General features: G+C 36.0%; 1 protein-coding gene across 1 annotated transcript in view; it reads right to left on the bottom strand.

Moving 5' to 3' along the window:
• Positions 1-15,802, bottom strand: part of LOC145295883 (4-hydroxyphenylpyruvate dioxygenase-like) — a 244,933-nt gene that overhangs the window by 125,355 nt on the left and 103,776 nt on the right. Inside the window, exons 5-9 of the mRNA XM_080141635.1 lie at positions 14,111-14,156; positions 13,171-13,253; positions 12,535-12,728; positions 11,707-11,784; positions 8,919-9,081 (exon numbers count right to left, since the gene is read on the bottom strand). Coding sequence (XP_079997761.1) covers positions 8,919-9,081; positions 11,707-11,784; positions 12,535-12,728; positions 13,171-13,253; positions 14,111-14,156 — 564 coding nt within the window. The remainder of the gene's footprint in view (positions 1-8,918; positions 9,082-11,706; positions 11,785-12,534; positions 12,729-13,170; positions 13,254-14,110; positions 14,157-15,802) is intronic.

Here is a 15,802-nt window from a genome sequence, read left to right as displayed (position 1 = left end):
TGGAGAGAACTTGATCGTTTACTGTCTTAGATGTGCTACCATAAATGGTAGTGTCGTCAGCATAAATGTCTACAAATGATGTAAGGATGTGATTTGGAAGATCATTAATGTAGATCAGGAAAAGAGTTGGGCCCAGGATGGACCCCTGAGGGACACCGGCATTAATACTGTGAGCTTCTGATTTTTGCCCCTCAACTACTACTCTTATGAACCTATCAGAAAGAAATGATTTAATAATTGAGAAGACATTTCCAGCTATACCATAGCTAGAGATCTTATGAAGTAAACCTTTATGCCATACCCTATCAAAGGCCTTAGATATGTCAAGAGCAATTGCCCTAGAAAGGTGGCCTCCGTCGAGAGATTTGCTAATCCAATGAGATATAGCTGTAAGCACATCTGCTATAGATCTAGCAGAACGGAAACCATATTGAGTGTCACTAAGAAGGTTATTTTTGTTGAGATGGTTGATTACTTCTGTATTTAACACAGATTCTAACAACTTACTCATGACGCACAGGAGACTTATTGGCCTGTACTGAGAGGGGGATGAGCGATCACCTGAATTCTTAAATACAGGGCATACTGATGAAATTTTCCAGGGAAATGGGAAACTATTCTCCTTAAGACAACGTTTAAACAGTTTTGTAAGTATGGGCGCTAGTTCAGGTTGAAGTTTTTTGAGTACTATAATTGGAATACCGTCAGGGCCAGTTGCTTTACTGGAATCAAGGTTCATAGGCAATGGAGAAATCATGACAGAACCTCCCCTCATCATCGGTCTTGTTAGAGTGGGTCAACCATTCGACGTTGTGAACATTGAAGTCTCCACATACGTGAATGTTAGCTGAAGGATGAGCAGATAGGACTTGGTCAATTTTCTCAGATATGCTTTGAAAGATAGTAACTCCGCTGTTGTCGGGGCGATAGAGAGTAAATATAAATGCAGTAGTGAGCTAAAGCAACCCGGAAGCACATATAGGGTAAGTTAGGATCTTCCCTGGAGATGTCCCTACCACATGGAAAGCCATCTTTAATATAGGCACATATTCCATGCCCATGGCGATCTTGGAGGTCAGATTTAGAAGTTAAGTTAGAGTATCCTTTAATTGCAAACTCTTCTAGGGAAATAGCCTGTCCAATGCCAGTTTCACTTAAAAATAAAAAGTCTGGTTTAGTCTCCTGTAATTGGGTTTCAACCTCTGGAAGGTTAGAACGTAGACCCCTGATGTTGGAGAAGGAGACATGGTAGTAGGGGTCTACGTTGGAAGTTGGAGAACCGGGTTTAATCGTGTATTTTTTCTTGAAACTTGTCATGATGAAATTTTGGAATTTGTGGACTAGGTTGTCAGATTTACTTAGAGCAGGACAGAGAGGGGAAACTAAGAGAGAAAAAGAAACAAAGAATTTTTTTTTTATTTGTAGCTAATGATAAGGTAAAGCCGTAACAATTACCCACTAGTATGGCATCGAGAGGCCCCACCAGAAACTACTGCATGGTCCAGAATCCATTCACCAAATGGCAATACAGCAGCCCCAGTACTTTGCACCTGCTGATAGGACAGCCTCCTTAGTGGTTAATCCAAGGTTCGGGTCCCTGACTATCAGGCAGATAACGTCAGTCCAGACAAAACGTTTACCTCCAGCACCCTTACTAGTGACATGGCTACAAGGATAGGCATAGAAACAGAAAATTTCCGCCATCTCTGCCAACTGTTCGCGCAAAATACTGCCAACCTAGATATTTCGGTCTGTCAGATCACTGCAAATCCTGTCTGGACAGTTGTTTTCGTTTTGGTTGTGATGTCACACAAGATCAATGAAAGTTCTGTCTTTAAGTGGGATCACTGTAGATTACATTGGATAACAATCGGATTGTAATCTGAAAGTTATCCAGTGGAATTGCTAAATGGAATTTGGCAGTTGGATTAGTTCGGGATCAATCCGGAATTATAATCTTATCTCCCCCACCCCCAAAAAATAACGGACATAAATTAATAAGAAGCAACCCATGGCACTATATCCCTTTATAGCTTTTTCTTTTTTTTTGTTTACAAAGGAGTCACCACTTATCAAGGCCCAAAGGTCACTTGAGGATAATGGTTAATGAGTGTACAGAAGTCAATGACACAATATCCTAGTAATCGTTAGTAGTGGAAATTTGGTAAATTAGATTACTTAAGGGGGGGGGGCTCATCAAGAATTTGTTTATGTTGGACTTGAATATGATCAAATTGTAGTCAGCTGGAAAACAGGGAACCGGAAGAGAGTTCCACGGGCATGCACTTCTAAGAAAGCAGCTTTGTTCATGGAATCTACGTTTAGGATTAGGCACAGAAAAAGAGTGGGGAAATCATTGATAGTGGTTTCAGCGAGACGAGTGTTTTTGATGAAAGTTTAGCGAGGGGGGGGGCATAGATTGGAGCTCAGACAGGCATCTGCCATGAAAATAATGATTGAGTAAAGACAGGCTCGTAACGTCTCTTCTGTGGGAAGAGGTTGCAGAGAAGAGAAAAGGGTACCCCCACCAGCTTATGAAGTCTATTTTGAAGTATGATAAAAGGTTTCCAGCAGTTCCTGCCCAGATGTGACAACAATACTCCATCTCTGGATGTACCTGACTCTACTCAGGTAGAGAATTGCATCAGCAGTGAGATATGTACAAGAGCGCTAGAAGGATCCCACCATTTATCCAGCCCAGAAGCTTGTCAAAACATGGAGCCTCCCCAAAATTAGAGCCATTCATTTCAATTGATTCCAGATAGGAGATCAGAGCGTTGTGGTAGGGATATCTCCAGAGAAGACCCTAATTTACCTCATATGTGCTTCTGGGTTGCACTTGCTTACACCACTGCATTTATATTTGCGCTCTATCGCCCCCACAACAGCAGGGTTACTATCTTTAAGAGTAAATCTGATAAAATTGACCACATTCTGTCTGCTCATCATTCAGCTAACATTCACATTTGCGGTGACTTCAATGTCCATAATGTGGAATGGCTGACACACTCAAACAAGACAGATGATGAGGGGAAGTTCTGTTATAATTTTGCCATTGCCTATGACCTCACTCAGATTGTTCACGAACCCATCCATGTGCCAGATACTACCAGTCAGTATGCAAGCCTTCTAGACCTTTTTCTCACAACTTCCCCTTAGCTATGTTCATGTTCCATTCTGTCTCCTCTGGGATCCTCCGACCACTCAGTTGTATCAGTTAAGATAAGAATAAAGTCTTCAGACGTACGTCTCTACCATACTGTATATCGATACTCTATGGCTGACTGGGATAGCTTCCATACATTTATATCTAATCTACCTCTGCATTCCATATTTAAAAAGATGCGTCCTCTATAGTATCAGACCTGATCAAATAGTTAATTGTAGACATAGACCGATTCATACCATCCAAAAAATTCCAACAATAACCTAACAGCCAGCTATGGTTCTCCCCAGAATGTGCTGCTGCCATCGTGCACAGAAATCACTTTTTCCATAGCTACCAGCATAATAGATGTATTAAGACTAAAGCTGCTTTCAGGACTGCCAGCAACCACTGTAAAAGAGTAATAAAAATGCAAGAGAGCTACATGCTCAGTCCGTTTAATCCAAAGTAGCTGAGCAGTGGCTTGGTCCCCACCAGTTTTGGAAAATAGAAAACAGGATCCTGAACAGAAGCATGCGTTCTATCCAAACCATCATCAACGGACCTAAGATCATCTCGTCAGCATCAGACAAGGTTAAGAACTTTGCCATTAATTCTACCCTATGTGACGAAGGCCATCGTATTTCCTCCTATAACAGGCAACACGCTATGCAACATACAAATATCTGTGCATGATGTCGCCAAGCTAATCAAGAACCTTGATTTCAGTAAAGCAACTGGCCCTGACGGCATTCCAATTATAGTGTTGAAAAAGCTTCAACAAGAATTGCCTCCATACTTACAAAACTGTTTAAGCATTGCCTTAAGGAGAAGTGCTTCTTAACACCCTGGAAAACCTCATCAGTATGCCCTGTATTTAAGAATTCAGGTGGTAAGTCATCTCCCTCTCAGTACAGACCAATAAGTCTCCTGTGTGTCATGAGTAAGCTGCTGGAATCCATATTAAATAGAGAAATAGTCAACCACTTCAGCAAAAATAACCTTCTTAGTGACATGCAATATGGTTTCTGTTTTGCTAGATCTACAGCAGATATGCTAACGGTTATATCTGATAGGATTAGAGAATTTCTTGACAAAGGCTTCCTTTCTAGGGCAATTGCTCTTAACATATCAAAGGCCTTCGATAAGGTATGGCATAAAGACTTACTTCACAAGATTTCCAGCTATGGTATAACTGGAAATGTTTTCTAAATTATTAAATCATTTCTCTCTGATAGGCTCATAAGAGCAGTGGTTAATGGGCAGAAATCAGAGACCCATAGTATTAATGCTGGAGTCTCTCAGGGGTCCATTCTGGGCCCAACTCTCTTCCTGATCTACATCAATGATCTCCCAAAACACATACTTAAATCATTCGTTGACATCTATGCTGATGACACGACCATCTATGGTTATACTCCAAAGGCTGTAAATGACAAAGTTCTCTCTGATTCTCTCTCCTCTGATCTTGAGCGCGTGGTACAGTAGGGGGAAGAGGTGACTGATTACTTTTAATGCATCTAAAACCAAGCTCCTATCTTTACATCATCAACGCGCTGATCTCCATCTGGCATCAATTGAAATGGATGGCTCTCGTCTTGAGGAGTCCCCATGTTTTGATAAGCTTCTGGGTTTTACCTTTACTCCTGATCTGAAATGGAACACATACATCAAGTCTGTTGCCAAGGTTGCTGGAAAAATCATGGGATCCTTCTACCACTCCAGAAGATATCTTACTTCTGATGCAATTCTCTATCTATATAAAAGCCAAGTACGTCCAAGGATGGAGTACTGCTTCCACATCTGGGCAGAAGCTGCTAAAAACAGCCTATCCTGCTTTGACAGAGTACAAAATAGACTTTGTGGATTAGTGGGGGATGCTCTTTTCTCTTCTCTGCGACCTCTCTCCTACAGAAGAGACGTTGTGAGCCTGTCTTTGTTTTATCGTTACTTGCATGGCAAGTGCTCGTCTGAGCTCCAATCTCTGGTCCGCCTGCCAATCTTTCACAATAAACACCTATCTAGCTGAAACCACTGTCAATAATTTTCCCCACTCTTTATCTGTGCCTAAATCAAAACGTAGATTCCATGAACAAAGCGTCTTTCTTAGAACTGCCTGCCTGTGGAACTTTCTTCTGTTTGCCTGTTTCCCACCAGACTACAACTTGGATGTCTTCAAGTCCAACATAAACAAATTCCTGATGAACCACCCCCTTAAATAAGACACCTTATCAAATCTCAAATGCTAACAATTACTACGATACTATCCCATTGATTATTGTACATGCAATAAGCCTTAACCTCAAGTAGCTTCCGGGCCTTGATAAGTGGTGACCATCATGTCAAAAAAAAAAAAAAAGAAACCCAATTCGACTCCGCCCTTGAGGTTCGCTTTCACAAATATCCGTGTGCTTAGAGGTAATATAGATGATGTAGAGTCTTACCTTTTAGTAAACTCCCCGGATATCTTAGCATTAAGTGAAATAAACTCTCTTCAATCCCCTCCAACTACTTGTACATTACAAGATACCTCCCTCTTTACCGTAAGGACTCGGATAGATGTATGCACACACTTAGAGTCTATATTCGTAGCACTCTCCCTTAAACTAGAGAGAAAAATCTTGAATCTGATGACCAGGCTTTATGTGCTTTCGACTAACATTTCATCACTGCATTAGGTACTTATATTTTCTCTGTTGTTTTTTCATCAAGTCAGGATTGTACCTTAATCGATCATGTCTGATAGTATAGATGCAGCACTCTCCTTGGATAGTAACGCCCAAATACATGCGTTTGGTCACTTTAATGTCCACTATAAAAATTGACTTGGTTTCTCAGGTTACACAGATGCAGCTGGACGCTCCACTTTATTGCCTATTCCCTCACATAGACAGTAATGTTTCCAACCGGCCTACCAGATCGTGAACCTCAGCAGGTTTCACTTCTAGACCTATTCCTCACCACAGTACCTGAGGATTGTGTGACTAATGCTCACAGTCCAGTTGGAAATGCAGACCACCTTGTGGTATCAGTTGACATCACATTTAAATCTCACCGAATTAATTACTATATTGCCAATTTCTACTGTACACTCTTTAACCCTTATCCTCGAGTTGCCTCTTGGCCTTGATAATGTGGTGATGCCTGTGTAAAAAAAACCCCTCAAGGCGAGGAATTATGGGTCAAAACCAAATGGTACTACAACAGGGCTTACTGAGAAACCATTAGAGAACATATCTGAGATGCCCCATGGACCAATATCTTCTCTCTTCCTGCTGAACAGAGTGCCAATGAGACAACTGAATGGTGCAAAGCGGGAATTGAAGCACATGTTCCCACACGGAAGTATTATAGCAAGCCCCCCCCCCCATGGTTCACTACAGATTGTACAGCTGCTATGGCACAAAGACAGCATGCATTCTGCCAGTTTGTACGTCATAAGTCAAATACAAATAGGCAAAATTCGTAGATGCTAGAAATCATTGTAAGTGAGAAATAGTGACAACCAAAAGAAAGCATGCTGAAATAATCAGGGAACGCATAGATTCGCCAAAGAGACTTGTCATTTCGGAAAAATCTATACTAGTGTAGTGAATGAAGGACAATCAGTAATTCCTTTACTGAGCAACAACCAGAAGGTTGCATGCACGGTAATGGAAAAGGCGGAACTGCTGTCCTGGCGATTGCCTCTAACTCCACCTTAGAGCCAACAAACAACTCTCTCCCAAATTTCCCTATGAGGACTAAAGCCACATTAGATGATGTAAAAATCACCCCTTCTCATGTCTGTGATACATGATACATCCAAGTCCTTTAACAAAGTCTGGCACAAAGGACTGCTAATGAAAATTAAATTGTACATTATAACTGGACGTATACTAAATATAATTAAATCTATCTTAGACAATAGAAGCATACAGGTTGTCATTGACGGACATACATCCAAGCAGCATAACATTAATGCAGGAGTGTCTCAGAGGTCGATCCTTGGACCATTATTATCCCTGAAATTCAAAAACGACCTCTCTGATAATATTGTGTCCGAGATGGGTATATTTGCTGATGATACAATGCTCTATAACATGCATTAGAGAAGAAAAGATGTACATAAATCTAAGACAATGGAAAAATCATTAGAAAATGACCTCCAGATCGTAGTTGAATGGGGACGCAGATGGATGGTAATATTTAATGCTAGGAAAACTAAGCTGCTCTCCTTTAACAATTACAAGACACCTCTCAAACCGCTTATATCAATGAAAAAACCACCCTACCTGAGAATTCTACTTTTAAACTCCTTTTTTGGGACTATTTTACCATATTTTTCTTTGTGGACAATATAAACTGGAACAAATACATAGAGGACATTGCAAAGACTGCTGCAAAGATGGTGGGTTCCCTCTAGCGAGCTAAAAGACTACTCACACCTGAGGGTATCCCGTACCTCTACAAGGCCACCATTCGCTCATGCATGGAGTATTCTTGGCACATCTGGGCTGTTGCATCTACCACTAGTCTCTCCATCTTGGATAGGTTAAAAAAAAAAGTTGTCAATCTAATCTGTCCCACTTTATCAACTAAGCTCCAGCTCTTGTCCCATCGTCACAATTTTGCACCTCTGTGCCTGCTTTAATGGAATGTGTTCTGATGAACTCGTTGCACTTGTACCCTGTACATATCTCCAACAAACCCGTTCAACAATAAGATCTCACCCTTTCACTGTTGAGGTCCCTAGATGCCAAAAAGCTTTCTATTCTAATAGTTTCTTCCCTTGAACAGCTGGACTTTGGAATTCCCTTCCTGCTACCTGCTTTCCTGGTCGTACTGATATGCAGAAGTTTAAATGTAACAAATCTACATCTTGTTAATCTTTCCTAGACATGGTCTCAAAAAGTAGCCTTTTTCGTCCAAGTGGTGATATGCCTTGTTAGGAGTTAACATTAAATAAATAAGTAAAGCTGGTAGAGTTTATATGTGAGTATATTTATCATACAAGTGAATGTTAAACATAAAAAATGATATACATGAAAAGTTATTATAAAATGCTCAATAGGTGTGGGAGGTTGGTATATGAATCTGCAGAATAGATTTCCACATAGTGGTCAAGGAGTCCGGAGTCGGAGTCAGCATTTTAGGAATTCAAGGAGTAGGAGTCGGACTTTCACCATCCGACTCCGCAACCCTGCATACATATGAACATAAAATTGCCATAGTGTATTATTATATAGGTAAGTAATTTTACCAAAGCATATTGGGATTTCTACAGTTGATGTATAATACTCTGTACTTTGCAAAATCTTGCAAAAGTTATAAGAAGCTTGACATTCGTTGGAGCATATATCCAGAGAAAAAAATACAGCTACAGAAGAGTCAGTCTGGCATCATGAGAGTGAGAACTTGCTATATTTTTGGAGCAGGTACAGATGTAAGGGAATTGGAAAGGCAAGTGTGACTTTTCATCAATTGAAAAATGGTTGGATTTTCTCATATTTCAAAATCATGAAGATTAAGAATTCAGTAACAAGGAATAATGACAGTTGTCTGTAAAGGAAAAAACTGCCTAGAAGAGTCATGAGTAAGACGAATCGTTTGCAAGTGTGCATTCTAGGAGAGATCTTCTTATGGAAGCTACAAGGGAAACGAAAGAGCAGCAGATGAACAGACAACTAGTTAAGTTGCTCATTCAAAAGCACTTGAAAAATACAAATTGACTCTAGGCTAAAGAATATTTTTAATTCACAAGCAAACTTTCTTTTTTTTTTTTTTTACAGACCTGGATTTGACTTTTGCGTTTCCCATCAGCTGGTTCATTGATTGGCATTTTGATGGTCTCTTCATAATTCGTAACCACAATGGAACGCAGGGCAGAATATTCCGTATGAAGTTGCTTATCATCCACTGACCAAAACCGATGAAACATTAAATTCTTCTCATACCTAAAATAGAAGAATTAAAAGAAGCATAGAAATGTATTTATCTAGAAACAAAATCCATTTCAACCAATGAAAATGATTATTTCAACTTCTATTCTTATCTTGATCATTAGTTTCACAATGTTTCAGTCAATGTAATCTCTGCCCTTCTTCAGGTGAGTCTTGCCAAACTCAGAAATTATTGTCGAACTCATGTTCACATGACGTAATGGATAAAGCTGTTAAGTTACAATCTGTTGTAAGTGACAGTCTCCTGAAGATTAAAGGTTCAATCCTCACTATAGACATCACTAAGAATAAAATAAAAATTATGATTTTGACTTGATGAAACGAGAACAAGTTACACCTAGACAAAGTGTGAAATTCTGTAAAAATTTCCAAGTTTGACAAGATACACCTGAAGACAGTCAAAAGTCACATTGGTCAAAATGTAAGTAATCCAAATACTTAGCAATTGTCAACTCATCACAAATTACAAACATAAAATGATAATTTATGCAAATTACTTGTGTCACATGATTATCTTTTTGTGAAACATTTTTCACATTGTTTGATTTTATGAGTAAAAATTAATTAAACTAAAGTTTGAAAATCAAACAGATTTGATACATTTTGGTTATAGTAGGCACAACTTATTAAAGCATACAAGTTTAGCAATGTTACAAATAAACGTTTCATCTGATTGTTTATCTGTTGTTTTGATCATGTATATCATTTTGATGATGGACATTAGTATACAAGGAAACTATGTCCAAACTGTGCATGGTTGTGTTATGTATGTCAATGTTTTTTCATGATAAACCAAACATTAAAAACCACTAAACACTCCTCCGAAATCTCCACAGCCAATGCCAGCACATACTCTATCCCTTGTAATAACTGCCACCAGACGTATATAGGAGAAACACAATGCAAGTTAGAAATAAGACTCGGTGAACATAGAAGAGACATAAAGAATGGCAATCCCTTAAACGCACTTTTCTCCCACTGTGCTAAACATGGACACTCGTTCAGCTTTACATATGCAAAATCATCAAATTCGTTCCAGATAGAGCTAAACAAAGACTTCTAGAATCAGCACTCATTTCAAATACTAGCACCATCATGCAGAGAAAAGGATTATACAATTAATATATAATAATCAAAGAGCAAAACATGAATGTAGATCCTGGGTAACTATTCTATATATCCGTAACCATTTCTTCTTATATACTTTTAATAAAATTGATAAGGTATTAACTAACAAATAAATATAAATAAAGATACATAAAAAAACAAAAGTTCTTTCCCTCTTCACTCGCATGTGGTTTATAACCTGGTTCCTCAGCATTTTTTAACCATATCTTGATGATGCCCCTGAAATAGGGACGAAATGTTGATTACCATTTACTTATTTTAGGTTTTCCTTTTCATTCGCATATATATATAATATATATATATATATATATATATATATATATATATATATATATATATATATATATATATATATATATATGCACAGAAGGGTTCAACTAGCAAAGTGATTTAATGGTTATATCTGCATATATTCTTTAGTATTGCTTTAAAATAGCCGACACACATACGTCACCTTTTTACTCAAAAAACACATTTGAACACATTTACATACACATATATCACTCAGATAAGTGACAGCAATCTTTCTGCTTTAGAAACAATTCACAACTTTTTAAAGGAATCCTAAAAGACAAGCTGTCGATGACAAACCGCTGGGGACATTTCCAAGACTAACCCACACACTTCTATGCATAAACATGCCTATAATACATAAACACACACATATATGAACATACATATACTTTCATGTATGCACAACACCCATACGTACATACAAATAATTCTACACACATGTTTATCTATCTCTCTTTTCTCTCTCTCTCTTTCATATATATTTGATCCAATCCTACTTAATAAAGTGGTGCCTGAGTAAATGCAAGCAATTTAAACAATTAAGGGTTTTAGAAATATAGAAAATTAAAAAATTGAAATTGCTTTTCAAGATATAATGCAATAAAACACTAGTTGACTTACATAAACCAATAAGTTATACAATACTATTCCTTTACAATTTAAAATTTAAATTACAAAACTAACACATTAAAATTTAAAAATTAAATTACAAAATTAATGCTTTACAATTCAAAAATTAAATTACAAAACTAACACTTGTTATAACAATAATAATTCCATCTAGATTTAGGATTTGGCAAAGCCAAAAACAATTGTAGAGTCTTACTCATGGTACGTGAGAATTTCAACTGACCAACAATTTATTTAAAAAGTAAATAAAAAATAGTTTAAATCTATATCTGTTGGAATTAGAATAGCCCCTTAGGTTCAATCTCTGACTAATTAGGGTTGATTCACCATCAATTTTCAATTCAGCCCATGAATTCTTGGTCTATTTTACTATAGTTAGACGATTATTTCACAATCACTGTATATATATGTAACTTTTCATTAATGTAAAGATAAAAACTGTTTAATTTTAATCTCATAATGATAATTTGATATGTATAATACTTTTTATGAAATTATCTTTGTTTATCTCTTTTTCTATGGCAAAAAATAAAAAAAAAGAAAGCTTTGAGATTCTTTATAACTGACCATTCTGTTACATTCACCATAGAATCACGAGGCTGGTTTCCTACGATGTGGTCGATGAATTTCAAGTCCACTTCTGGCCTACAAAAAAGAAAATAAGTCTTAGAAAAATACTGTCTCAACTAATGAATAGCGCTTTTATTTAGGTGAAAATGAATTGCTTATATTTAATTTGTCTTACTTTTCATTTGTTTTAATGAAAATCTTTTATTTCATGTTGATCTTTTAGTTTTTACAGCATTTTAAGTGAAAGCATTTGAATGTCAAGTATCAGAATTATCCCTTCATAAAACAACTTTGACACAAAGCCTGTTCAGTGGAGGGATAACTTGTACCATGAGACGGGTTCAGAAAACAATTTTCTTTCAGCACTAAACTATTTATGGGTTCACTATATATATCAAGCACTAACTCGGATCATCCCAATTTTACCCAATTGAAGAAATGGTGATGCTCATAGGAGCCACTTCCTGGAGCTGTGTCTCAGATTTATTTAACATAGCAGCAAAAATCAAAGAAAAATATTGACTTAATAAACTTTCAAATGAATCAATGAATATATTTATAAAATAATTGAGTTATAAAGTAATTAAGTTATAAAATAATTGTTACAAAATAATGAATTTATAAAAGTTCAACTAAAATCACAAATTTTTAATCATGTTTTCTATTATTTTTCATTTACCACAGGTACTTTCCCTGACCATCTCCTATTTTATCAACTTCATTCCTCATTATTCCTTATTCCCCTCTTTCGTTTCAACTTTAACCGTCACACCATGCAATTAGACATGCAGTCAATTAATGGAAGGACAAAAGAATATTATTTACAATCCTGTGAGAAGTACATCATTCTTATCAATTATTTTGTATCCCGGCAAGAAAGGTCCGTCATATTTGCTTCGATCAACAAATGTATGAGTTGTGTCACCATAAGTTTTTATCACAGCAAACCTCACTGTACCAAATTCGTCTGTTTCTTCCCATGGGTTATGCACAACACTTGCTCCACGATCCACCGCCCTCTGCAAAGAAAAAAAATAATAATTTGTGATAAAATCTTTAGCATCCAAACTGAAAATTACATTTTGAAAAATAACTTTGTATAATGAAGAATACCGTTACACATTTGATCTTCATATTTGGCCATGTATTCCTGTATTTATGTTTTTGACTCCTAAGGTTGATGTTTGTCCGCTAAAGTCAAATATGCTAATCTGTTATTCCATCAACTGAGAAAGTCTTAGGCGAAAATAGAAAATGGAGTATCCTTATTTTTAGACATAAAATGTAGAATATCTAACATACAACAACAGACTTGAAGTATTGACTGCTACAAATAGAAGAAATCGTTTTTTTCTATGTTTTGAATACTACGTTTTCTAAATTTAACCATGAGTTAGATTGAAGGGACAGAGATTCACCCTAAAATTTAAACTTCAATAAAAATAAATAATCTCATCTCACTTTAAAAATAGCATCCAGATCTTCAACATGAAATGCAATATCTTTCACCCCGTCACCATGTTTGATCAAATGTTCACCCATCTCTGTGGATTAAACAAAAATTATTTTTAAAAAAGCAACAAAAGAACAAATTATGTAGTGTTATTATTTAAAAAGAAAAAAAAAACTGAATCATTTATTCAAAAATAACAAAAGCAAATCATTATTTACAATTTTTAAACTGTTGAAATCTGTTCGATCTCTTCACGTTTATATGTTGTGATCAACACATTTTAATGGTACTATCCTGCGTAGTTTGATAGATCACATTCATGATCAGAAATCAGACTTCTTAAAATTTAACCTTATCCTCAAGATATTGTCTACCAATGCAGTAACCCTTATTGTAATAAGTTGAAGTGAAAATTACCAAATTTAGACAAACAAAACTCTTTCAGCTTTTAGTGAGGTCCGTTCGTCATGGTAAATACTCAGAGAGCATGTGTCTGTTTGCCTTTTAGACGTCAACCGGTTTTATGCTCTTTGTTCTTTGTGTGCATCGATTTATATGTAAATTAGCTTAACTCTCGCTCGATCTTGCAGGGAGATTTTTTCTCTGCTGCAAGCTGTTTTTGATGATTTTCATCATGCAATGAGAGCCAACACAGCTTTAATTTGGCATATTTCTGGCATTTTTATCTTTGAATGGAAGATTCCAAGAATAAATGTCTCCCAATAGTTTTAAAGAATTACAAACTGAGCTATATATCTCTCGTGTATTAATTTCATCATTGATCACTCCAAGGAAATGAATATTACTAAATATTTTTTACAATAATCTAGTTACATAAAATCTGATAATAAAATGTTTGTAAATGTATCTTATGTAGTTTCCAACTTTTGGCTGGACACACTAAGAATAAATCAATTGTAAGCAAAACTCTAAATAAAACTTTTTTACCTGCTGGATCGTTTGGTTCCAACATCGATTGCAGCACGAAAATAATCTGAAATTAAAATGAAATTCATATTCAAATTGTTTAATTCGAACAGTTTTTATGTTGTCAATTAAGATTGGCAAGAAAATAAATTCATTTGTTTATTGCCCCACTGGAAGATTTTGATTTGTTTTTATCAACATCGAGTTTTAAATACCCTTTGTCTGAATGACATCACTTTCCAATTGAAAGTTTCTGCAAATCTTAAAGCTTGATCATTCAAATGTGGAATGCATTAGAGGAAATAAAAAAATTGGAACTGGTGTATATTAAGAATCGGATTTTCGTAAATGTTGAGTAGGGCTGGACAAGAAACTTATACAAATCGTCTGGATATGCCAAGCGCTGGTCAAGTTGATCAGCCAATCAAAAAGTGACAGGAAACATGATTAGCCAACAAGAAGCAGATGACTTTTGATGAATTGGAAGACAAAAAAAAATTAGTTTTTAATTTTAATCATGGCGCAGCACATGGCAATGAATTTATCTATGATGGACAAATTACTGCAGACGCCGGAGCAGGCCTAATATGGTGGAGATCAGCAGGTCTGCCTTTAATAGAAGGAAACACAACATTGGGAGACTCCTTGGCACAACTCTAGGTCTTTGATGGATATGACACACTGAAAATCCCACTTTGCCATCATCTGCTGTCTTTTCACACTCTTTATTTTAAAATGGATATATTTAGCAATTAAGTTGTTAATGAAATATGCAATATAACAAGTTGTGTGCGCGCAAATACAGCAAATAAAGAAAAACTTATTTTTACAAAATTATGTTTTTTTTTTTGTTATTCCTTGTTTCCTACCAGTTTCCTCCCCAACAAAAAAATGGCAATGAAAAAAATAAAAATAAAAAATTAGCAGTTTTCACTCTATTCCTCCAGAAAAAATTCTTACAACTTTTCTTGAAAAAAAAGTAAACAAATATGAACAACTTACAAAAAGATTTTCCTTAAAATTCACTAACAAAAAATGTTGCTATTTGTAATAAATAGCAACATTTTTTGTTAGTGAATTTTAAGGAAAATCTTAAAACATTTATAGAAAAAAAATGAATAAATAAACAAAAATCTTAAAATAGCCATTAAAAAAATAAATTATTTTCCTTAAAATTTTCTTGAAAAAAAAATGTTTAAAACTTTTTCTTGAAAAAAAAATTTATTCATGTAACTTATAGTAAGTTGTTGTTTTAGTTTATTGTTTTTCATTTATTTCTCTGATGAATGTTATGTTTCCTGGCATTTTTAAGATTTGATCAGTGGTGCTTGGCATATTCCGGTGATTTACACCAGGTGCCGGTCAAGCTTTGTTGTAATATGAAACATCATATAATGTGGGCGCACTTATACGTGTGGGACTACCGGTTTCTGTACCTTAGAAAATAAACACACTGCTCTGGCCCTTCCTCAATCAGGCTTCGTCTTCATTCCTTATTATAAATATTACTTCATGTTGGCAAGCGGTAAAACAGAAACACAAACAAAGGAGGACTACTTACACGTACAAAAGCCCGGACAATCTTTCGTACGGAAAAGAAACAAGAACAAACCAACACAAAAAACTACGACAACGCCAGCCATATTGTCACTCTCGACTGAATGTTTCTCGTGAGTAAAAAAAAAAAAAAAAAAAACTTTTCGTGTATCAAAC

Source organism: Euprymna scolopes, chromosome 2 (assembly GCF_053919585.1).
Source record: "Euprymna scolopes isolate OS-2025 chromosome 2, ASM5391958v1, whole genome shotgun sequence".
NCBI classification, from domain to species: domain Eukaryota; kingdom Metazoa; phylum Mollusca; class Cephalopoda; order Sepiida; family Sepiolidae; genus Euprymna; species Euprymna scolopes.
The sequence above is the reverse complement of the archived record's forward strand: the minus strand, read 5'-3'. Positions and strand labels throughout refer to the sequence as shown.